At 39.9% G+C, this 25,426-nt stretch overlaps 1 protein-coding gene across 6 annotated transcripts in view; it reads left to right on the top strand.

Annotated features, from left to right (window-relative positions):
- The first annotated feature begins 7,113 nt into the window (after window positions 1-7,113).
- The window catches only part of LOC136631407 (potassium voltage-gated channel subfamily C member 1-like), a 113,449-nt gene continuing 95,136 nt past the window's right edge, over window positions 7,114-25,426 (top strand). For all 6 annotated transcript variants that reach the window (XM_066605694.1, XM_066605693.1, XM_066605688.1 and 3 more), the window contains exon 1: window positions 7,114-7,713. In XM_066605694.1, the coding sequence (XP_066461791.1) occupies window positions 7,114-7,713 (600 nt within the window). The remainder of the gene's footprint in view (window positions 7,714-25,426) is intronic.

The following is a 25,426-nucleotide window of genomic DNA, read 5'->3' as shown; positions in this document are numbered from 1 at the left end:
AGTCCAGCAGGTTATCTTCGCCTGGAGAGGCTCTAAGATATAGGGTTGTAGTGGCAATAATGGCCTTGCCTTGATGGGTCTCAATAAGAGTCGCAGACACCTTCCTGCTATAGGAGTACATATAATAAAAGTCCAGACCTCACTTTGGTCACTACATACAGCTCAGTCCTCCTAGGGAGACTCTTGCTTCCCATCAAACAGAGCCTATTACCACCCGAAATTGTCGTCTTCAGTGGTCTCATGCCATCCGTTGACTGCTCATGGGCTCACCCAAGTCTGGGGTCTGATTCGCCACATTACCTGTTTTGAGACTTAGCGCACACACTCAACCTTTGATAGCACATCCTGGTGAGAAGACCCCGGCAACGCACTACATGTGCACATAAACACCTTCCATAAGCATGGCAGATGGGGGTCATCCCTTCCAACGGGCAAGCCTGGATGAGGGGAAAACATTGCCCATGCAAATATAACTACATAGGCGCCTGCACACGGCCGAGTCGGATTCTGCATGCCGGTGACCCCAGCATATCTGACCGCTGTCTTCTAATCTGTGCTGCATATGTGACGGCCAGCGCACATGCGCAGTGCAGATTATGACGCGCTGTCGCTAGGCGATGACACAGACCCTGCGGCCTTTCCACAATGATGATTGCAAAAGGGTTGCAGGGCAGACGGCTATCATTGACTTCAATGAAAGCTGTCCGCATAGAAGCCATGCAGAATCACAGCATGCTGCGATTTCTACTCCATGAGCAGAAAATCACAATCGATTTCCACTCATGTAGAGAAAATCACGTTTTGACGGATTCCGCAATGCAAATCCGCTCATGTGAGGGCGACCTTAAAGGCCTCTAATCTATCACGCGTTATAAGCATTTCACATAAAATTTACATGTTCACAATAACACAACTTCACAATATATTGATCTGGTCGGAAGGCAATATCCTCCACTATCTTAGGCGTAATTCACACACGGAAGTACAATTTTGGTTAGTGAAAAACTGCTTTTTTGCAGCAATTTCTGTTCGTTTATGCATTAGTAACGCACAAGTGTCATCCAAGTGTAATCAGTTTTTCACACCCACCAAAAAATAGAAGGTTGCCCAAGTGATGTCATTTAAAACTCCCACTGAAGTTTTTTTTTTTTTTTACCTTCTCAAAGAAGAATCTCATACCATTGCAATGTAACTCTCATAAATGGGATTTTGTGGTTCCATCCCATGACAGTCAAGACACCTTGGAGCTTTGCCCTGCTTGAGAAATGCCCATAAAAAGAAGTCATTCCAACCCTACACTTTGGATTCCAGCTGACTTCACAGTCTTACTCCTCACACCAGGATATACATCTGCTTTCATTATGATTATCATCCTATAAACCCTGTTTGAGGATCAGCAGACTATTACCCCTTCACAGGGATCCAAGCTGCAGACTATGCCAGGTTAACCACTTACCTGCTGAAGTGCAGTAGAAAACCTCCCAGCACTAACGTCTCCATGCTCATTCCTCCAGCCAGCTTGCAAACACATCATATACAGGTCTGAGGATGAAGAATAGCATTTTACATAGTTCATGTTAATAAATCCAATACACAATCAGACAACACTGATTGTAAAAGGCTGAACCCTTGTCTTGAGTCAGCACCTCATACAATAGGCAAGTAGTAATAAGATATTCAGCAGTGACTTACAATCTGGTGAAAATTCCCCGACCCCAGGAGCTTGCGATCGAAATGATTGTCTCTGTATCATATCAATGATTCATGTAAAGTAACCAATGTGATGTAAGCCTTGGTGTGCTCTTCTGGGTCTTAGTGAAGGTAGGATACCCTATCACTAAATATAATAGCCCTGTAATACAGAATATACCCGAGATCCCACAATGATTAGTACATGTGATTACCTCTATTCAGCAGGCTTCCAGCTCCACATACAGGATCCCCAGTACATGTCATGCATCCCATACATCACACCTATGTGATTCTTAATAGGATCCTATCACAACTCTACAGCATTTCTTTGCAATTGCCTTAAGGTGGCTCCTCCACAGTAATCACTTCTGTAACAATGTATCCTAGGTTATCAATAAAGCCCTAATACTATCATTCACAATGTATCAAAATCTGATGGCAAGGGGGGAACATAATCAGTTCCCTCATTTTGCTATTTCTGCATTACCCAAGAAGCCACGCTTCAGGATTTCATGCAAAAACTGCTACAGGTGCAGCACGCTGGAGTCTCTACACTGCTGCTATGTGTGTTTGCTTGTAATCCCCTGGCACTTGTCTGTATATAATCCTAAAAACATAATTCCTACCTCAACCTTCATCAGGTTTGGAATGTAGAATTAAAGAAAAGGTTGAAGATTGATAATCCACCTTAATGAGGTGATGATGTCATAACACAGTCTGCAGTAGACTGGGCACAACCCCATTCTGCATCTTGCAAGCTGGGGAGAGATACACACAGGCTCAAACCATTCTCCTTTTTTTTCCTTTTTTTTTTTTTTTTTTTTTTGAAACCTCCCATTCTTTTTGACACGGCGGTACCAGCAGGCCAGGCAAGGCAACAATATTAATCCCTTCTGCAATCAAGATGATGATTCCTTTTCCTCTATAGAATTCCTGGTTTTTCTTCAATTTTCATTCACAAAGCCTGTGCTGGGGGCAACATTAGCTGCTAATCTTGCTACATCTTCCTGTGGGGGGTAACCATAAAGAGAACACAATATATTTTACAGGTTGTATAGAAGAATGTCATATTTTTATAAGGTGCAACTTAAGCAAAGGACCTGTTTGAAAGCTTAAACAGATTTAGGTGCCCATTTCCAAGTAAGTACTGCATGTCGGCTATTTCTACCTTAAGAGGGGGAGATTGGGGGAATGATGCAGTAAACCATGTGAATGGGGCTGGGGAGTTCTGCATTTAGATTATTATTTAGGGTGTATGGGGTAATTGCTCTTTACGTACATACCTTATAAGCAGACTGCAGCTGTCATTTATATTCAGTGTAGAGCTATCCTTGACCATACAGAATTAACCATTGGCTTGATAGCTGATTTCCACAGAGTTGTTGAGGCTCAAGCTACTTGTAGATAGGGATGAGTATACAGCTATGTGGATGCACCTGCTGCTGCTATGTCTTTACTTGCTTATATATAGTGCAGTGATTTTAGCATCCTTATAACCTGGAGGACATGTTATTCTTTTAACTATTAAAGCAGTCGATGCAGCACACGTAGGGGAGGGGGGATCAGTGTTAACCTTCCAAAGACCATTAATGATGAGACCAGATGAAGCAGTTACCATTTGACCCATTGCCCTTGCAGGAAACCAGTCTTGTGCATGGTAGGGGACAATGCACAGAACGTTTGTATACATTAAAGGCAGAGATTGGAGGAGAAGCTGGGTCCAAGGCTACTTTTGTATTCTAGTAACGTATTGGACCAGGCAGCAGCATTGATTAAACACAGTCTTGTGATGTTATGTTGCATTGTGCAATATTTAGACCATCTTACAATTATCCTAGGAGGACAGGAGATGGCTGGGTGACTTTCCACAGGCCCATAGTACAGCAGGAGCTTTGTTATTCACTTTGTGCATCCAGTGTAGTTGATGGTGGAATGTTTTAAACTTGACAAAAGTTTTGCATGCTTACATTACCTTAATCATTAAATCGCTCTAGGGGGAAATGAAAAGCTGCAAATACCATGGTGGGCTATAGGGCAGGGGATGGAGGTGACAGGCATGGTGACAGGTCTGGTGGCTTATGTAGGAGGGGGGTGGGGGCATAATGATACCATTGGTAGGGAACATGCTATAAGTAAAGGCAGCTACACACTCATGGAGATTATGTGCTTAGATAAGAAAAATGTAGACACCATAGAAACGACCAATAATATTCTTTATATATTGAAAGAGGCAAGTAGTGATTTGCTGGAAAGAGCTGGAGGTGTCTGATACTACTACTGCAGAGTAGAAAAAAATACAAGCAGTGAGCAAATGGATAACTTAGTAATCATGTAACTCTAGATAGATAGCTAGATAGACAGGTAGATAGATAGCTAGATAGACAGATAGATAGCTAGATAGACACACAGATAGATTTGAGATAGATAGATAAATAGATAGATGGATAGATAGCTAGATAGACAGACAGATAGATTTGAGATAGATAGATAGATAGATAGATAGATAGATGGATAGATAGATAGATAGATAGATGGATAGATAGATAGATAGATAGGGGTATATGAATCAGATATTTGCAGAGATAAATAGATTGATTCACAGACAGATAGATATTGCAGTGTGCAGGCATTCAAGACTCAAGACTAATGACTAATTGATTTTTGCTGAAACCCCCCTGGACTCCTTATTCCATTGTGATCTGTCTTATTTAGAGCACATACATACTGATAATCATGGACACTGTGGAGTAGGAACCTCCAGGAGAGAGGATGCTGCAAGGAACCTCTGCAGCCTCCATGTCTGATCATGCAGCTGTCTATCCCCCTTACCAGTGGCTTCTTTTCTCCTCTCGGCATTCCCTATACCATCATCCTCTCTGTCACAACAATGGCCATTTCTCTTTAGCAATCATTTTCCTTACCGCAGTGCCTGCACTGTAAGTGCAGGACAGCTAACTAAACATAATCCATCCCATCCCCCATTCTCCTACAGGAGCTAGTCTTCTGGAAAGGGTAGCAGAGATGCAGAGAACATGATTCAAGTGCCCAGTGGAAATCAGGATATCACACAATCGCGCTAATCATAGCCAGACGCTATATCACAGGGCAGGTGCATTCAATGACAATGCTAGTCATAATACTACCAATAAAAAGGGAATATTGTGCAACGATGGTAAAGGGCGAATCATTCACTGAACAGCAGAGCAAGGGCAAGTGTGGGGATATTTTCTCTGCAGGCTCCTCTCTGTGTAACCTACAGCTCCCCTTGAGGTCCTGATGCTGCAAAAGCATCAAGTTAATCAGAATTACAGTACAGAAGAGATGATGTGCTTGGAGCAAGAATGAATGAAGGATGGAGAGTGCAAAACACTGAGTGTGTGCACTGCTGATAGATGAATAGATGGATAGATAGATAGATAGATAATCCATCTACAACTAAGAGAGGACTATACAGTTAAATAGGACTAATAAATTGTCATAATTAAGGCTATATATGCTTCTTTATATCAAGATTATAGATTGATAAGAAAATCCTTAGTTAATTCAAATCTTGAAGACTATCTAGGCTATATAAATCAAGACTAGATAAATTATACGCTAAATACTATATATCCATATCGTATCTTTCATGAAAGAAATGGATACTATAGCTAGATATATGATAGGTAGCTAGCTACATACCGTAGATAGAAAGATAGATGTGAGATAAATAGATAGATAGATAGATATGAGATAGACAGAGATGAAATAGATAGATAGGAGATAGATAGATATGAGATAGATAGATAGATAGATAGATAGATAGATAGGAGATAGATATGAGATAGATAGATAGATAGATAGATAGATACTGTAAAAATATGTTAGATAAAATGGATAGATGATAGAAAGATAAATTGATAAAAAGATATGAGATAGATATGAGCTAGATAGATATGCGATAGATAGATAGATAGATAGATAGATAGATAGATAGATAGATAGATAGATAGATAGATAGATATAAGATATATCAATATGAAATGATATAGATATGAGCTAGATAGATATGAGATATAGATGATATAGATATGAGATATGTAAATATGAGATAGATACTGTAAATAAATATGTTATATATGATAAATAGATAGATAAATAAATAAACAGATACTGTAAATAAATATGTTATATATGATAGATAAATAGATAGATAACAAGGGGAGGATAGCCTGTGCTCCTTGTATCATCTCAATGAAGACAATATGTATGCAAAGTACAGTACCTCCACCGCACAGGCAGTTAGCTCCATGACTTGTACAATCACATACTATGATAGGTTTCCCTTGCATCAGCAGAAAACACACTTACACAGGAGCTGCGTGCAGCAGCACATGATATACAAGAGCTTATCTTTAAAATCATGTTATTATAGTGAAGAGCCACAGGATCACTTACCTTGTTAGTGTGCAGCATATTGATCATACTAGAAAAAAAGCTCAGTCAGCATTTTACTACCTTGCAGTCCTAATATTGGAGGGGGCACCAAAGACAGTGTCAGTGGTAAAATCTGCACAATAGAACATACCTATGAATAGATTCAGGTTCCTAATAATTCTCATATCTTATAACAGACCACATGATAGTCATACTATATAGCATAGTTGGAAGGTGCACAAATAAATATCAAATCGCAGCAAGCTTAATCATCCACATGCAATTAAACCCTAAACAGCGACTTTTAAATGTAGTATTTATAGGATTATTGATCATGCAACAAACTTTGGTGAACAAATAAAGTACAAGTATCATGATAGATTACAAAGGAATACCATGAAAGTCCATTCGGACCATCCGTACAGCTATAACAAGCTCCTATTGTGCTACCTGCAAAGAGGATCAAGTGCAGAGGTCCGGTCTTCTGAGCCAGGCAGGCATGTATATGGGGAAATGAAATGAGGATCTCAATGAGAATGATGATGATGATAGTATGATAGTATGGTTGGAATATATCATAGTAATAAAATGAACCTGTTTCCTGTTACAGATTTCCAGCAGAAGCAAATCCATCTGTGAACAAAGTATCCATCCAATGTCCTTCCTTAGTCTTCCAACTTCAATGCTAGCAGTAGACCCTCTGTAGACCCCTAAAAGCTATCTACAGACACATCTATTTTTCTATAGAGAGTCTATATGAAGAACTGACTATAGCTGGACCCTTCTTGCAGCTTTCAGTACTAAGTCTCTTCTTTTTGGGGAGGGGGGTGCAGAGAGAGAGAGAAAGAGAGGGGGGTGGTTGGATTGTGTTGGTGCTGAAGCTGAGGGTGATGACGCTTCCACATTGAAGCCACACGATTCGATGTCCTAGTGAAACCTGATCTCTACTTGCGGATTTCTCCAGAAAAAAAAAAAGGAAAAAGAAAAAAAGCATCCAGGGCACTTATGATCAGCTCAGTTTGTGTTTCCTCCTTCCGCGGGCGCAAGTCTGGTAACAAGCCTCCTACCAAGTCATGTTTGAAAGGAGATATGGGCAAAAACGAGGACAGCGACAAGATTGTCATTAATGTTGGTGGCATCAGGCATGAGACCTACAGGAGTACCCTTAAAACCTTGCCAGGAACCAGACTTTCCTGGCTCACGGAGCCTGATGCCTTCAGCAACTTTGACTATGACCCCAAGACTGATGAATTCTTCTTCGATAGGCATCCTCAAGTCTTCGCCTCTGTCTTGAACTACTATAGGACTGGCAAGCTACATTGCCCTGCAGATGTCTGCGGACCTCTCTATGAGGAAGAACTGGCTTTTTGGGGGATTGATGAGACAGATGTGGAGGCTTGCTGCTGGATGAACTATAGGCAGCACAGAGATGCTGAGGAAGCGCTGGATAGCTTTGAGGCGCCTGAGCCCACCGAGGAGGAGGAAGATGGGGATCTCAAAAGACTTTGCCTTCAAGAAGATGGGAGAAAGCTGAGCTGGTGGAAGAAATGCCAGCCAAAAGTTTGGGCTCTCTTTGAGGACCCTTACTCTTCCAAAGCTGCCAGGGTAATGTATCCCACTCCGTTGTATATACTAATGATATTGCATATAATTACTGATCTGCTACACTATTTGCTTTGGTAAAAAAAAAACTGAAGCAAAATGGAACTGAAGCAAACTGAAAGCATGCCATTTTTTTTGAAACCCCATTGAAATAAATGGGGAAAAAGCAGAAACATTTTATTTCAGTTTTACTTCCGTTCCTCCGCTCTAAAAACGGAACAGAGAAACGGAAAGGCTCAAAGGAGGCAAATGCTAGTGTGGAAGGAGCCGAGTGATTTGTTGACGTTCATTACATGCAACATTGTATCTGAGTGATGCACACAACGGTCTCTCTGCTAAATATACAGTTCTATCTATGTACAGTAGATGGCGCTGTTCATTGTAATATGCAATATATCAAAGTTTCCTAATTAATCTATACATTACTCTTGACTCCTGCAGCTTTAATGCATGATCAGTGCAATAAGTGATGCTTGACTGTCAATATTTAGCAGTGCATCAGATTGGAAGGGAGATATAGGAATATGTGCATGAATTGCAGCAGCAAAGTACATTGTAGATACTACTAAGAAGCTGAGGAGGGGGAGGTTATGATGGGAACTGCACTGCAGTGCAGACTAAAAGCATCTGTAAAAGGGTCCACATGCAATAAAATCCCAATAAATAGCTATCTGCCAGAGCACTGATATCTAATGGCAAGACTTCAGGTTGTAGAACTGCATTTGGCTTTTATCAGGTATATAGCAAGTATATGAAACGCAGGCTGGCCTATGTATTAAGGAAAGCAGTTGGATTATTTTGTCTCTATTAATCTCAGTTTTTGTTGAGTTTATTGTAAAACACAACTGGGCCATGGTTATATTTCCTCTGACAATTAGATTTGTGACCTTTTCTTGAAGCAGAGCCAGACATTTAAAAACTACTCTAATGTGATCAAATAACCACAAGATTAAGGGACTATATTGCAATGCATCTTCCTTATTGAAAGAAACATAGTGACCTATTCTCACCCATGTCAGCTGGACTGTACTAAGCAATTTATGATGCCGTATACCTTGCCATATGGGAATCCATTTTTAATAATAATATTCTGCAAATCATATTTGCCTGCAGAATGATATAAAAGGTCAGCTGTGCATCTACCTAGTTCATTATAACTGCTTTGTAGTAGAAGTAATGCTGTAAAAGAAATGGAGAGAAGGGATGTAATTCCTAGCTGTTAACACTAGGGTGTGTGCTTCTTTCAAAGAAGTGAGAAACTGCAGCAAGAATTTCAGCTAACTCTGCAGATTCCCCCCAACCCCCTCCTTCAGCTTTCTCTTCAGATTAATTATCTATTGTCTTGTACTGTAAACCGTGAAATGATTAAAGTCCATAGCACTAGGCATAAATAATCATCTGGCAGAGGAATTAAAAACGCATTTAAGGGCATAAGATTAAATCACAATTTAAGAACAAAAAATTGAAGGGTAATAGAAGTGGGCTTTAATAAAACATGTTAGTATGTAATCAATGCCCAGAAGCACTGGCGACCTATTTCATGGATTCGCATTCAAGGACACATACATGCATGGAATTCTCTGTAAATCAGTTGGTGTGTAGTGCTTAGTGCACATTTACTGTCATTAAAATGAGGTTTTTGTGTTTTTACATCTTGGCGTATGCTTGTGTGACCCAAACAGCACACAGCGTTTACATACGTGTTGACATTTGATGACTAAAGGGGCATTAAATCCAAAATCTATCGCATTTACATGATTACAGTCTTTGGTTCCCATTAAGGGATTGACTGTTGTAGCTGTCTTGGGCTTAGTGGCAAGAAGTCTTGAAGTCCTGAAGAACACCATGATGACCCTCCTGGAACATTGCATACTTAGGGATTAATGATGTCAGCAGCCCTTTAATAATATACTCTAAGTAGTTCAGGTGTAGTGCCCCTTTAAGGCCTGATCTTACTGTCTCTAAGACAAGGAATGTGTTAGTGGTTATCTCCCAGCTTGGGAGCTGCTCAGCAATGCGTCTGTGAGCTGTCCGCGGTGCTGGAGCAAAACTGCAGTGCTACAATTCACAGGCTCTGCAAATGCAGCTCCTTTTAAGGTTATCCATGTTAGCCCAAGAGCCCTTCACCTCGGAAAGGATGATAGATGCATCAGTAGAAATGGCACATCCTTAATTCTATTATAAAGTTTCAGGAGTCCTCTGATAAAAGAATGTTTTAAATTATAGACGTAGCAGAGCTGAATTTGTCCGCTTCCAATTACGAGATTGTCATTTGGCACGGCACAATGTGTTTGCAGCATTTAGGACTGCAGGTAAACCTGCATTGTCTTAACTCAGTGAGTTATCACCATGCACAAAAGAAGACCAACCAGCAAACTTTGTAATTCATTTCAATGCTATGAATTCTATATCTAATATCTGGAATATCTGGATATCTATCTATCTATCCATCTAATATCTATCTATCCATCTAATATCTATCTAACATCTATCTATCTAATATCTATCTATCTAATATCTATCTAGCTCCTATCTATCTATCATCTATCTATCTATCTAATATCTATCATCTATCTCATATCTATCTATCTATCTATCTCATATCTATCTATCTATTTATCTAATATCTATCTATCTCTCTAATTATCTATCAATCTATCTCATATCTATCTATTTATCATCTATCTATCTAATATCTATCTATCTATCTATCTATCTATCTATCTATCTATCTAATCTATCTATCTATCTATTCCATCATTACTCTTACATATTTCAGATGTAGCAATGCGTTAAATTTCCTTCTAATTTACTTAGTACTACAAGTAATCCCTACTAAATTATCTTAAGTTTTTGCTATGTAACACCCAGTCTCAGAGAATGAAATTACATTTTCAGCTCTGCTTCATCTGTGTATTAAAATGAAACATATCTTAGATATTCTAGAGAAAAAAATGACAAAAATCAAAGAGATAGAGAATATCATTGGAATAGTAATTTTGGTGTTTGCAGGTCATTACCATGCTATTTGCATTACTATAGCATATTGCAGGCACATGCGGCAGATTTTAACTATTGGGGGTGGGGGTGAGGATTCAGTGCAAGCCTATTTATTGTTTTATAAAGTATAACTAGGACTACATCAAGGTCCCCTTCTTTAAAAACAAGGTTGTTCGCATTTGCAGCATCCCCAAATACAAGGTATTTAATTGTCCAGGGTTCAATTGTCAGAAAGCTCTGGGAGAAAATTGCCTCTAGGAAGTGGAACAGCCTCTAGGAATTTATCTAAGGCAGCAGTATTGATTGTGGATAGGGAGGATAGGGATGGGTTTTTGTGGCCCTGAATATATTGTATTCACTTGCACCACTGTAATAAATTATATATAGGCGCTATTGTACATATCACATTCCCACACGTCAACTCCACAAGGAACATTGTTATTTCAGGATGCAAAGGAAGCTTCTATTGTGTGAGCCACAGGGGTCCTTATTACTGTGTTCATAGACTTAGGTCATACAGAGACAGGGTTGTGTAGTGTCATATACCAATCATGTCCTGCTAGTACTCACATCAAAGGATGGCAGATGTGACTGAGCTGAATTTGCCATTGAACTGTAGATGTTGTGCACCATGATAACGGGTTTATTCACTAAGTTTATCTGCAGTTCTACCATATGTTCACGATACCACTATGGCGTAAACTGCTATGACCAATCCAGTTTTGAATGGATTCTAATTCATTCTGATAGATCCCACTGAGTGGGATGTAACTATAGGGGGTACAGAGGGTTCGGTTATACGCAAACCCAGGACCCACTAGTTCTCTTCCTCATATAAGGAGACCAGTACTATAAATGAAGCTTTGTCGTTGGGGGCACAGTGCAAGGCTTCACACTGGGACCCAGCAGCTTTAGGTTATGCCTCTAATTGTGGTTTGCCCATTTTGTGTTGGGGGTTATGGTGTTTTTAATCGAAAGAATCAGTGCTGCAAACTTCTTGCTGTCGCAGATACCGTAGCCTAAGATAAAAAGGCAAAATATGGTGCTATGAAGAGAGTCCAAAACCACAGATAGTACATTGTGATATATATGGAGGGGATTTCCTCATCAAAATAATTATTTTGATCATTTCTGTTCCATTGCCTTCAGACCTTCTGGTCAGGGTCCAATGTTTCCCCCTGATAAATTTCAGGTTGTCAGTACCAATTTAACTGTACGGTTTCCTTTGCTGCGACATTTCCTATAATTCAGCAATTTAATAATAATAATAATAATAATCTTTATTTGTATAGCACGGGCGTATTCTGCAGCGTTTTGAAGTATGGGAGAACACAGACATGCAACAATTACATGTGATATACTGTGATATATTTTGTTGGATTATCAGAACTTCAGTGTATGCAGTGATACCAACAATGGTTAAGACTAAATGTTTTTCACTATTTTGAGGCCACCCTCTAAAAGACAATCCTTCACTGCAATTTCAGAGGGTTTTTTTCACTGTAGAGGTTTCACTGCATTCTCTTTTATCCAGTGCACATAGGCCTCAGAGCTTTCCTGTGAGAAGCCTTCAATCTGTAAGAGTTCACTTGAAAAACATAATTAATTTAATCCAAACTTCAAGAGATTTCCCCCAAAAAATCAAAAAGACCCTTATGGTAAGTCAGTAAAATATGTACATGAGTTTGATTAGTGGGTGGGGGTTTAGCAGCTGGGACCTCTACAAACCCTCAGTGCACATGTGATCAGTACTAGAGATGAGTGAGTATACTCGCTAAGGCACATTACTCGAGCGAGTAGTGCCTTAGCCGAGTATCTCCCCGCTCGTCCCAAAATATTCGGGGTCGGCGCCGGTGACAGGTGAGTTGCGGCCGGGAGCAGGGGGCAGCGGGGGGAAGAGAGGGAGAGAGAGATCTCCCCTCCGTTCCTCCCCGCCGCTCCCCGCCGGCCCCCGAATCTTTAGAGACGAGCGGGGAGATACTCGGCTAAGGCACTACTTGCTCGAGTAATGTGCCTTAGCGAGTATACTTGCTCATCTCTAATCAGTACATTTTATTAAATAAGTTGCAGAAACTTCTCCCTTAAATTTCTATAACTCCCATTAATTTCCATATGGAGTCTCTAATGGTCAGTGGGGATCTCAGCTTTGCAACCGCAGCGATTTAACCTTTAAGACACATCTGATCATCATCTCACAATTTTGTTTAGAGCAAACCCTTTAAAGGAGGGGGTGAGGTTCATAAAGTCCATTAATACTGCACAATGAACAAGTGTCCCCCCTTTAGGAGATTGGGTAAACAATCATTTCTTGCTTTGGAGGACCTGGTGTGTCGATGCATTACACAGATTACCCATTGATTTAAAGAAAATCAGTCACTGGAACACACTGTCCAAACTGCAGGCATGATGTTATAGAGCAGAAGGAGCCAAGCTGATTGTATATAGTTTTATGGGGAAAGTATAACTTGTATTTAATTCATTTATATCCCTGCTCATTCTGAGCTGAACAGTCCAGTGGGTGGTCCTATCAGTGATTGGCAGATATCTGTATATGACTGTACACACAGGGATAGCTGGCAATCACTGATAGCTCCGCCCATTGGACTGTTCAGCTCAGAATGGGCAGAGATATAAATGAATAAAATACAAGTTCCACTGAAAATTTCCCCACAAAAACTATATATCGGTCTGCTCAACTCCTTCTGCTCTATTACATCATGCCTGCAGATTGGACAACATATTTGACCCCTTAACACCACAAGATATAACTTTACGTCCTGGCAGGGTAGTACTTAACTCAACAGGACATAAACTTACATTTTGTAGGTGGCACAGGCTCAGAAGAGAGCCCACATCATCCTGTGGCAGGAGCCTGCTGTGACTGAGGACATCGATCCCTGCACTTAACATTTTGCTTGTCATCATCAATGTACATTACAGCATGTAAAGGGTTCACAGAGGGAGCACGCTCCCTCTGTGACGTCGCAGGTTCTCCACCATGCAAGCATGGAGGGCCAATGGATTGCTGTGGCAACCAGACCACATAGACTGGTGTCCGGGTCTGCCATGGTCTGTGATCGCTATTGTGAGCAGAAGTAGTGCAATGCATTATGATAGCGATCAGAGCTTTTATGATTCAAGACTAGACATGAGCGAGTATTATCGCTAAAGGCAATTGCTCGAGCGAGCATTGCCTTTAGCGAGTATCTCCCCCGCTCGAGACGAAAGGATCGGCTGCCGGCGGCGGGCAGGGAGCTGCGGGGGAGAGCGGGGCGGAAAGGGAGGGGAGATCTCTCTCCACCGCTCCCTCCTGCTGACTGCCGCTACTCACCGCTCCCCCACACCGGCACCCGAACCTTTCGTCTCGAGCGGGCAGGTACTCGCTAAAAGCAATGCTCGCTCGAGCAATTGCCTTTAGCGAGTATACTCGCTCATCTCTATTCAAGACATAAAAAATAAAGCAATAAAAAAACCCTCTTTTGCACACTTTTGTAAAGAAAAATTAAAAATATTTTGTATCGTCATATCTGTAATCACCTGTACAATAAATTGCACACACTATTTATCCTGCACTACAAAAACCATAAAAAAGAACCCAAATATACGGAGGCAAAAAGCTTATTTTGTTCATTTTGCCTGCCAAAAAAACACAATAAAAAGTGATTCAAAAGCCATATATACCCCAAAATGGTACCAATAAAAACTACAGCTCTTCACGCAAAAAACAAGCCCTCACAGAGCTCCATCCATGGAAAAAAAAAGTTAAGGGACTTTGAATGCAATGATCTAAAAAAATAAAATCCCTAAAATGGGGTTTTTATTATGCAAAAGTGGAAAAACCTAAAAGAAATCAATTTTGGTATCGACGTAATTTTACCAGCCCACAGAAAAAAATGATCATATTAATTTACTAAATGGGAAAGTACTCCATTATTTCTCAGTACATAAGACAGTATTATTACCATAGTACTCAAGACATCAAGTTGCATACCTTCGGTGTACACAAGACCGTATGCGTCAAGCTTTACAACATGCACAACCTGAAAATTCAGGCTTCAGCACAGTTCCTTCGGCCATACCTGCAGCACTGACATTTTTACATTCGTTATCTGCTAATTACATATTAATCTGATTGGCATGAAAAAGGACAATAGAATTTATTACATTCAGTCTCATGCTGACCTGTAGGTTCATGCACAAGGCAAAGCCATGTATGCGGACCCTTAACTGCAGCATACAATACTATGCATTTGGATTACAGACTTACTCAATATGTTGCTTGGGAAAGAGAGCAGTGCCGAGTCTATCCACATTGCTGCATTTCACTGGGGACCCAAATATGGTGGATCTCCTGGTAGATTTGCATATGGATCCCCAGTGAAGCGCAACAGTTGCTTATTTCACTGTGTGTGCTGCTATATGGTACATTGGTTCTATAGGAGAACACCTCCATAATACAGCACACAATAGAACTTGGCATGATTTTGTGATAAGAGGACCTTGGAGGTATTGTATAGCTTCATAGTAGTCTATAAGCATCATATTGTGGATTGATAAACCACAGTCATGTGCAATGGATTTGGCTCGGACCGGACAGCAACTTTGCAGTTTGACGTCTGTCGTCCTAGGACTGTGTTCTTAGGGTTTCATCTAAATGCAATGGGTTGCACATTATGAGTAGGACAGAGCTACAGCAATGCACATTATTGAACTACATTTTAGGTTTCATTAAAGGGGTTGTCTGAGACCCATAAGTTGTATTTATTGTAGTAGGACAAATTCAAATTCAATTTGTATTCTGGTTTTCTTAGGGGGCTTACTCTTTTTCTGCTGTTATAAAACGGCGCTATCTGCTGGCTAAAGCCAGTACTGCATGAGGTTACACGTTTGATAGGCTTCAACAGCAGAGAGGCTGGCAATATACAGTAAGAGAACCCCGGCGGATGTCTTCCAACATCGGAGCTGTACAGCCTTAAATCATAATGTCTTCAGAGGTCAGACAGTGGATTGGAAAGGGTTAATACTACCATTTTCGTAATATACTTAGTATTAGAAAGATGTCCCGTTCTGCTGATCTGCTGGATGGTCCCATGCCCTAGCTGTCAGATTTCTGCTGGTGCCACATGCACAGCCCAGGAGCCATTGCGGCTCGGTGTGAACATGTACTGTATGTCAGCAGCTGCATCACTGCGGGTGAACTGCACAGGGCCTGAGAAGAACATCGGCGCATGCACACCGAGCTGCAAAGCCTCCTGGGCTCAATATGTGATGTCAGCAGAATTTCGCTAAATTTCACAGCTCAGGCACGTGACCATCCAGTGGATCGGTGGAACGGGACTTCATTTTAATAGTAAGCTTATTAGAAAAATGTAAGTGGTCTAGTACTAGTTCAATAAATGCCACTTATGGGTCTCGGACCGCCCCTTTAAGGTAATCCCTTCTGTCTGGAGACACAGTCGCAGGTATAACTTGAGGTATGTTTTAAAACAAAGGCTGATCAATTGACAATCAATTGAATATTTCAGTATATTCTGAAACAATAAGCAGCATCATTTATCAAACCTATCTAACAGAAAAACAGGTCTTTATGCCCATAGCAACCAATCAGAGCTCAGCTTTCTTTCTGCATTGTGATTAGTTGCTATTGGCAATGACTGATAATGTGATTTCTATAGGTGGTTGTTACCCTTTAGAAATGTAGTATCCATATACCTCATGAATGGGGTACATGTTCTTTAACACATTCGATATCATTGCCATTTCGTAATTCAGTACATAGACAGTGAATATCTGCATATACTCTTGGGATATACAGTACTGTGTAAAAGTTTTAGGCAAGTTTTGGGGAAAATACTGCAAAGTAAGAATGCTTTCAAAGTGTAAGTGTTAACAGTTTTTTGGACAATTCACAAAAAGCAAAGTAAATGAGCAAGAGAGAAATGTAACCAAATTTATATTCCCTGTGACCATTTTTTCCTTCAAAACAGACGCAATTCTTCTAGGTATACTTGCACACAGTTTTCAAGGAACTCAGCGGGGAGGTTGTTCCAAACATCTTGGAGAAGTAGCCATAGATGTTCTGTGGATGTATGCTTGCTTAAATCCTTCATCTGATCCTAGCCAAACTTCATAATGATGAGATCAGGACTCATCACTTCCAGGACTCCTTGTTCTTCTTTACGCAGAAGATAGTTGTTAACAACATCGGCTGTATGTTTGGGATTGTTGTCCTGCTGCAGGATAAATTTTGAGTCCAAACGCCTTCTATTTTTGAAAAACAAAATCTTACTTTGCTGCATATTTCCACACCAGCCCAAACCTTTTACACACTACTATATATCTTGTCTTTGGTGTACTGTAGTAGTGCATTTTACAGCATTGCAGTATCTCTTACAACATCTCCAAGCCTGGCATTTATGAAGGATGCCAAATCTAGACATCATAGTTGAGCATCAGGGGTTCAAGGTAGGAGAAAAGATCTCAATATAAATTCAAGACTTACCCGCACTTTACATACTGCCAACGTACTCTGCAATGCTGTACATAGAACGCATCTATATCACTCTCTGTCATCATTGGAGTTCACAATCTTCCTATTTCCTCCACCCACACTCTAGGGTAATGATCCCCAACTAATAGCTGTACAGTTGCTACAAAATGTAATTCCCAGCATGCCCTGACAGTTCTGACCTTCAGAAGTTGTAGGTTTGCAAAAAATGGTGAGACATAGATCGGAAACCACTGTTCTAGTCAGGGGCTTAACTAAAGGCTCAGGGGCCCTGATGCAAAACGTGAGCTGGGGCCCCCCTCTATCTGTAACCATACCCATACCTAAACCATGCTGCACAGAGACATAACTTGAAGCTTCTGGGCCCCAATGCAAAACCTGTAACAGGGCACCTAACAATAATGCTTTATTCATAGTACTGGGCTCCCTATATGGAGAAGAGAGGCCTTATGGGCCCCCTAAGGCTCCTGGGCCCGAGTGCAACCACATCCCCTGCACCCCCTATAGTTACGCCCCTGGTTCTAGTATATATTTTGTACTTGCCAAAGAGGAAGGCCACCAAATTCTTCTTTTTTGCTTGAGTAGAATGGCTGACGTGCTGGTGCAGGTTACTATCTCTAGAATCAGTATTTGAACCGAGAGGCATTTTGGTAACAGTCTTCTCTTCTTGCGCTTCTAACTTAAAATTTGCCACAGTGTTGCATTTTTAATAGAAAACTCCATAGCAGTTTTAAGCTCAGGTATGGTGGTACAATGTGGGGGTTGTAGATATGAACACTGACATAGGTAGTAACATTGTAACATAGCATGTAAGGCTGGAAAAAAAACACACGTTCATCCAGTTCAGCCTATTAATGTTGATCCAGATGAAGGCAAAAAACCTCATGAGGAAGGAGCCAATTTTCCTCATTTTAAGGGAAAAATTCCTTCTTGACTCCAACCTGGCAATTAGAAAAATCCCCCGATCAACAACCCTTCTTAAGTAATCAGTGACTATGACATGTAATATTGTTATATCACTATAGACATCCAGGCCACTCTTGTACTCTTTTAGTGAGTTCACCATCCCCACATCCTCAGGCAGAGAGCTCCATAGTCTTACTGCTCTTACAGTAAAGAACCCCCTTCTATGTTGGTGATGAAACCTTCTTTCCTCTAGATGTAGAAGGCGCCCTCTTGTTATAGTCAGAGTCCTGGGTATAAATAGATGATGGGAGAGATCTCTGTATTGTCTGTTGGTCCTTTGTAGCAGAAGAGGACCTACTTTAACTTTGCCATTGGGTTCTACCTTCTCAGTGCATTCACTTGTCTAGAGCCAATATCATGGGAAGCTAATTAAATAGCTAAGATATCAATATCTGATCAGTGGGAATCTGCTATCCAGGACCCCCACTGATCAGCAAGTGCTGCAGCCTGTTCAATTTTTGCATGTGAATACAATTCTGTTCATACTCATAACGCTGTACTGTTCGTAGTGGCCGTTGTGAGTACTGCAGCATTGGGCCATTGAAGTGGGCACTGTGGACTCTTCACTGTATACCAGGCACAACACCATACATTTTGTAGTGGTGGTGCCTACTTAGTGTTGCAGTCAGCTGAATAAAACCGAGCTGCAGAATGGCCATGTGACCAATGGATGTGACTGAACAGGCCAGAGAAAAGGCTGCAGCACTCACCTCAGCACAGGCTCTTCAAAGAGCTGATCGGAGGGGATGCTGGGAGTCAGACACTTCCTGATATGACATTAATGACCTAACGTTAAAGGGGTTATCCAAGAAGTGCCTGCTGGGATACACCAGAGTAGGAGTGGAAGCACTGCTCTGACCCACTTGTAATTGCAGGCTGGGGTCCCATTGATTTCAATGAGCACTGCGCTTGCATTAACGTACAAGAGGCGCTACGCAGAGGTCGGAGCAGTGATTCCTCTCTGACCCCAGTGTATCCCAGTGGGCGCTGCCTAGATTACCCCTTTAAAAGAGGTCATCAATTTTTTATTTTTGGAAATCCCATTTAATGGAAGCTACGGACATGTAGTATTTACATCACTCTGAAGAGATTTACAGATCTTTTGTATAGCAGTACTTGTAGAAAAATACAGACCGGGATTTTCCTATACATGTGTCATATAAATGTACATATATGATTTCAGTGCAGATGCAATCCATTCTGTATCTTTCTTTTCGTAAATCACTTTATCACCTTCCATCTTTTTTATGCTCATTTATGCTTGGGAGTTTAATTTGCCAAAACTTAGCTTGAGACTGTTATCAGAAAGATGGGTGACTGTGGATGTAAAGCATTAATTATGAATCAGGACACAATTTGGCCTTAAGTAAAACTTGCCTACATACTGACGCTGGGTAGAAGGCAAGCTTCTGTAGTCTTCATTAATTAGATGGCCCTTGAATATTCAATCCGGTTTTAATGATTTTTAATTAAAAAATATTTTCTTTTTTGCAAGTTAATATGATCAAACTGTTACCTGCAAAATATAATGACTTGGGTATGGCACAGATTTTCATAACTCATAAAAATTAAAGCTTCCTATTCGCCCTAATTAAAGATTCCCTTTTTGTCTCTGCTTTTATTTTTAGCATCAGCCTAGAGGTATGTTATGTCATCATGGGAATGATTGTGTCTCCTTATAACTGTGTAGAAATTCTCGGGATTGCTGTCATAGTCCTTCATATAGATAGAGGGGGATCTCATATGCAGCAAGGAGTCACTGCGCAGATAGATAGATGAATTAGATAGATGTAATAGAGATAGATAGATATAATATAAATAGATAGATAAATAGGACATAGATAGATAGATATTAGATAGATAGATAGATAGATAGATAGATAGATAGATAGATAAATAGGACATAGATAGATAGATAGATAGATAGATAGATAGATAGATAGATAGATAGATAGATAGATAGATATTAGATAGATAGATAAATAGGACATAGATAGATAGATAGATAGATAGATAGATAGATAGATAGATAGATAGATAGATATGGGATAGATAGATATGAGATAGATAGATAGATATGAGATAGATAGATATGAGATAGATAGATAGATATGAGATAGATAGATAGATGAATTAGATAGATATAATAGAGATAGATAGATAGATAGATAGATAGATAGATAGATAGATATGGGATAGATATATAGATAGAATAGTGATAGATAAGTAGAATAGATAAATAGATAGATATGACATGGATGGATACCTAGATAGATATGAGATGATGGATAGATAGATAGATAGATAGATAGATAGATATGAGATAGATAGATGAATTAAATAGATATAATAGAGATAGATAGATATAATATAAATAGATAGGGAGATATGAGATAGATAAATAGATAGATATGAGATAGATAGATAGATAGATAGATAGATAGATAGATAGATAGATAGATATGAGATAGATGAATAGCTAGATAGATATGAGATGATGGATAGATAGATAGATAGATATATAGATAGATAGATATAATAGATAGATACTGTAGATGGATTAGATAGATATAATGTAGATAGATAGAATAAAGAGATAGATAGATTAGAGATAGCTAGCTAGCCAGATATAATAGAGCTAGATAGATATAATAGAGATAGAAAGATAGATAAATAGATATAATAGGGATAGAGAGATAGATAGATAGATATAATATAAATATATACAAGATAGATAGATGGATTAGATAGCTATAATGTAGATAGATATTAGATAGATATAATGAATAAAATAGTGATATATAGATCGATAGATTAGAGATACATAGATATAATAGGGATAGATAGATTAGAGATAAATAGATATAATAGAGCTAGATAGATATAATAGGGATAGATAGATTAGATAGATATAATGTAGATAGATATGAGATGGATAGATGTGAAATAGATAGATGGATTAGATAGCTATAATGTAGATAGATATAAGATAGATACATTTGAGATAGATGGATTAGATAGATATAATGTAGATAGATAGACATAATAGAGGTAGATGGATAGATCTAGACTTCTTGCAAGAAGTGGTGCAGATAAAGGTGTTTTGCTTTGCCTACAGTTGATATAATATCCATACATGTAAAATGTCAGGTTAGCAGTTTAGGGGTGTCTAATTTTGGTACATATGATCTTAGTATTTATAATAAATTCCTGTCTGTCCATGCCTCCATCATTCAGTAATCCCTGTAGGTCAGGCTTGAATGGATGCAGGTGGCTGCCTAATATACTACCAAATTATCAGTGGTGGTCCCTTTACATCTGTGCTGCCTTGCTGTCCTATTACCTTTAATATTTTGTTGACAATAGATACAAAGATGAAGCTTCACTGCAGGGATAGAGGTCTGAATATGTCCCTTCTGTTTAATGAAGAAACAAAGACGCTTTGTATTCTGTGGTATCCAACTTCATGTCTGAGTTAAACTACTTGAACACTGGCGCCCAAGTTGTGCCGAAATTTCTCGGAAGCAACTCACATCGGACAGTACTCGAACATCTTGTCTGTGTGCTGTCCGATGTGCTGAACACTAAACATTGATGTGCTTTTCTCTTCTGAAAGAATAGGCCTTGTTACGATTTCTGTTTACTCGGATCATCAGTCCAAGTAAAAGCAAGACCATGTCATACACCCATCTAAATCAATGGGTCCTCCTGTTTCCATCCCATTATTGGACTGATTTTTTGTTCTGAAAATCGAAAGGAAAAAAAAAGGCTGTGTGCAAGTAGACTTTAAGGGAATCTGTCACCAGTTTATAAACTCCATAGATTAGGTGATGTGGAATCTGGGGAGCAGTGTCTCATACTCACTCAGCTCTCCCCCATTCCTTCAGTGTCCCCCAGCAAAGACAGAGCGTGCACAGCGAGCATCACTCTTCTCAGATGGCTGTGCAAGCTCTATGGGAGTGTGCATGCACAGCCTTCTGAAAAGAGTGATGCTTGCTGTTCATGCACTGACTTCGCTGGGGGACACAGCAGGAATAGGGGACAGGGTGAGGATGAAAAGAGGCTCTCCGGATTCCACACCTAGCACTCAGTTTATGGTGCTTGTACGTTGGTGACAGTTTCCTTTAAAGTTTTATTTTGTTGGGGAAATTCCACTCATTATACCGGAAGCCAATAGAGCTCATAATAGTCAATGGGGCTTATTTGGTAATGCTTGGTGGTTCTGGGATTTTTGTTGTTCAGATCCAAGATTGGAGCCAAACATCGAAAATATAAGTGGAGATATGAAACACAATTACTGAATGAGCATTTTACAGATCACTGAGAATCACTTTGTAGATTTGCATAAACAGAAAGGTTACATGGATGTACAAGGATGTTTGCAAGAGGATGTTTGCACAGCAAAGATATACAATATAACACTCACCTGTTTTTCACCTGCCAAATTTGATTTCTACTTATGTATTTCATCTTCATCTCTCATAATCAATCTATCTATCTAATATCCATATATCTATCTAATATCTATCTATCTATCTATCTCATATCTATCTATCAATGTATTCATCTATCTATCTATCTATCTATCTATCTATCTATCTATCTATCTATCTATCTATCTATCAATGTATTCATCTATCTATCTCATATCTATCTATCTCATATCTATCTATCTATCTATCTATCTCATATCTATCTATCTCATATCTATCTATCTATCTATCTATCTATCTATCTATCTATCTATCTATCTATCTAATATCTATCGCGTATCCATCCATCCTATCTATCATTAATTTTATGCTAGCAAAAAAATCATCGCTGGTTCATTCACTAATCGTTCAGTTTAAATCGCTTGTTCAAACAACAAATTGTCAGGTCTAAACAGACCCTATTTTAACTCAACACATTAATGGCGGCCACACACAGGCAATTTTTGCGTATGCAATACGCAGCAAATAGAACCCATTGATTTCAATGGGCTAATTCTCTGGTTCTTCTTTTGTGTGTGCGTTTCGCTTGTGCAAAAAAAACACTGTGCTTACCCGCTATTTATCCTTTTAAATGAGGGTGGAGGCGATTTGTAACTGCTGGGTGTCAAGGCAAAATCTGTAACAGGGCACGCAACTATAATGTTTTAAAAATAGTACTGATATGGGAAATAGAGACCTTATTGGACCCCTAAGGCTACTGTTACCCCATATAGTCACACCCATACTCATGTACATATATCTCTCTCTTCTCAAGCATGTTTTCACCTTTGGCCTGCCTACACTAATATATTAAAAAAAAATTACACAAAGTAACAATATGCAAAGTCATAGTGTCACTTCATTTTCAGAGTAGAGTTACAAAATAATGAAGCAGGAAAGGCACAAGGAAATCAAATATCCCATGTGTGCCTATGCACAGACATTCACCTGCTGAACTTGATCATGTGTCTTATAGGTCCAATGTCCACGGGCGGATTTGAATTGCGGAATCCACACATTTCCTTCTGGTCCGGGAAACAAATTGCAGTATGCTTCATTTCAGTGCAGGTCCCGCACTGATGGCTTCTAGTGAAGTCAATGGAAGCCGTTCGATCCGCGGCACACCAGTACCTGACACTGCGGACAGGCCACGAATCCCACGGGAAAGTAGGAGATTTTTATCTGTATTGTGCATATCCGAGGGCGAGCCGTGAGGACCATGCACAGTACAGAGAATCCGGAAGTAACGAGGTCCGCGCAGGCGCCGCAGCCTGCAAGACACAGATACGCAGGGCTCACCAGCTGTGGGCACAGGGGGATTCCGGGCGGGATTCTCCGCACAGAATCCAACCCGCCTGTGGACATGAGGCCATACTGCATAGACAGATACGGAATTCTACTGTCATATTTGCAGTGTGTTTGAATTCTTTGCAGCACTATGAATTATTTTCTGATGATATCTGATAAAAAATATATATATACTGGTATGTATATATAGATATCTGTGTTGTTGTTTTTGTTAGCCGTTTAGCCGTTCACGACCCTCGGCGAGCCTAAAGGCGAGCTCCCACCATGTTTTTCGGTTTTGCGCCTCTTCTTTCAGATGTGTGACATCCATGTCAGTATCCGCTCGGACAGTATCGGCCATCGTGTCCTTAGGCAGTCGGGTCTTCTTTTGCCACTGATCTGTCCAAGCATTATAGATTTTTCTAACGACTCTGCTCGTATTACATGGCCAAAATCCATGAGTCCGAGTCCGATCATCTTGTCCTCCAGATATATATCTATAAGTGCAGTCAGCACTTATATGGTAGGTTTAGCACATACTGTTCTTGTACACTATGTTTAACTTACAGGCTGGGAAAAGCTTCCAGCGTATACATTAAACGTACTTATAGGCCCACATTCACCTGACGTAGGCCAGAAGAGTGTGTTTTTGACCCTGGCCAGTAAAATGCTCTCTCTTATATAGAAGGCTTCTGCTGCAAAAAAAAAAATTCTACTTAGGAAACATTACAGTTGGATGCTATGGCTGACAGATGCCATTGGATGGTATTTGTCATAGGTCTCTGAAGAACGTATATGTCCTGAGTAAGCTGGTGGATGCAGTGTTGGCCACTTTTTCCATGTCATTCTCGGGTACCCCTTTGGCCTTAATGTCATGGAGCAGCATTTAGTAGATTTACAATACAGTACATTGCAGTTCTTTTATTACTTCTATGGAAGGCATCTCTCATGTTCAGTGACTCATTTCATATCTAGCAGCAATCTATAAACACAAAAAATACACAAAGGCCCACATAGGGCATTACCAAAATAAACCAGCAAAAATGTCCTTAGTGCATAAAATGCTAGCTTGATGTTAGAAACACAACACCCTGAAGTGCCTCAGATATATACAGTAGGTAAACCTGCAGCTTATAGTCCATCCAAATTCATTTCATACATACTGTACACTGATCAACCACAACATTAAACCCACATGCCTAATATTATGTAGGTGGTCCTTGTGCCACTAAAACATCTCTGACCCATCAAGGCATGGACTCCACAAGACCTGTGAAGATGTCCTGTGGTATCTGTTACCAAAGTAAGATCATCAGATCATTAAAGTCTTGTAAGTTGCAAGATGGAACCTCTGTGGATTGGACTTGCCTTTCCATAAAATTTCACAGATGCTCAATTGGATTGAAATCTGGGTAATTCAGAGGCAAAAACAACTCTTTGTCAAGTTCCTCAAAGCATTCCAGAACAATTTTTGCAATTTGGT

This window comes from Eleutherodactylus coqui, chromosome 6 (assembly GCF_035609145.1).
Source record: "Eleutherodactylus coqui strain aEleCoq1 chromosome 6, aEleCoq1.hap1, whole genome shotgun sequence".
NCBI classification, from domain to species: domain Eukaryota; kingdom Metazoa; phylum Chordata; class Amphibia; order Anura; family Eleutherodactylidae; genus Eleutherodactylus; species Eleutherodactylus coqui.
The sequence above is the reverse complement of the archived record's forward strand: the minus strand, read 5'-3'. Positions and strand labels throughout refer to the sequence as shown.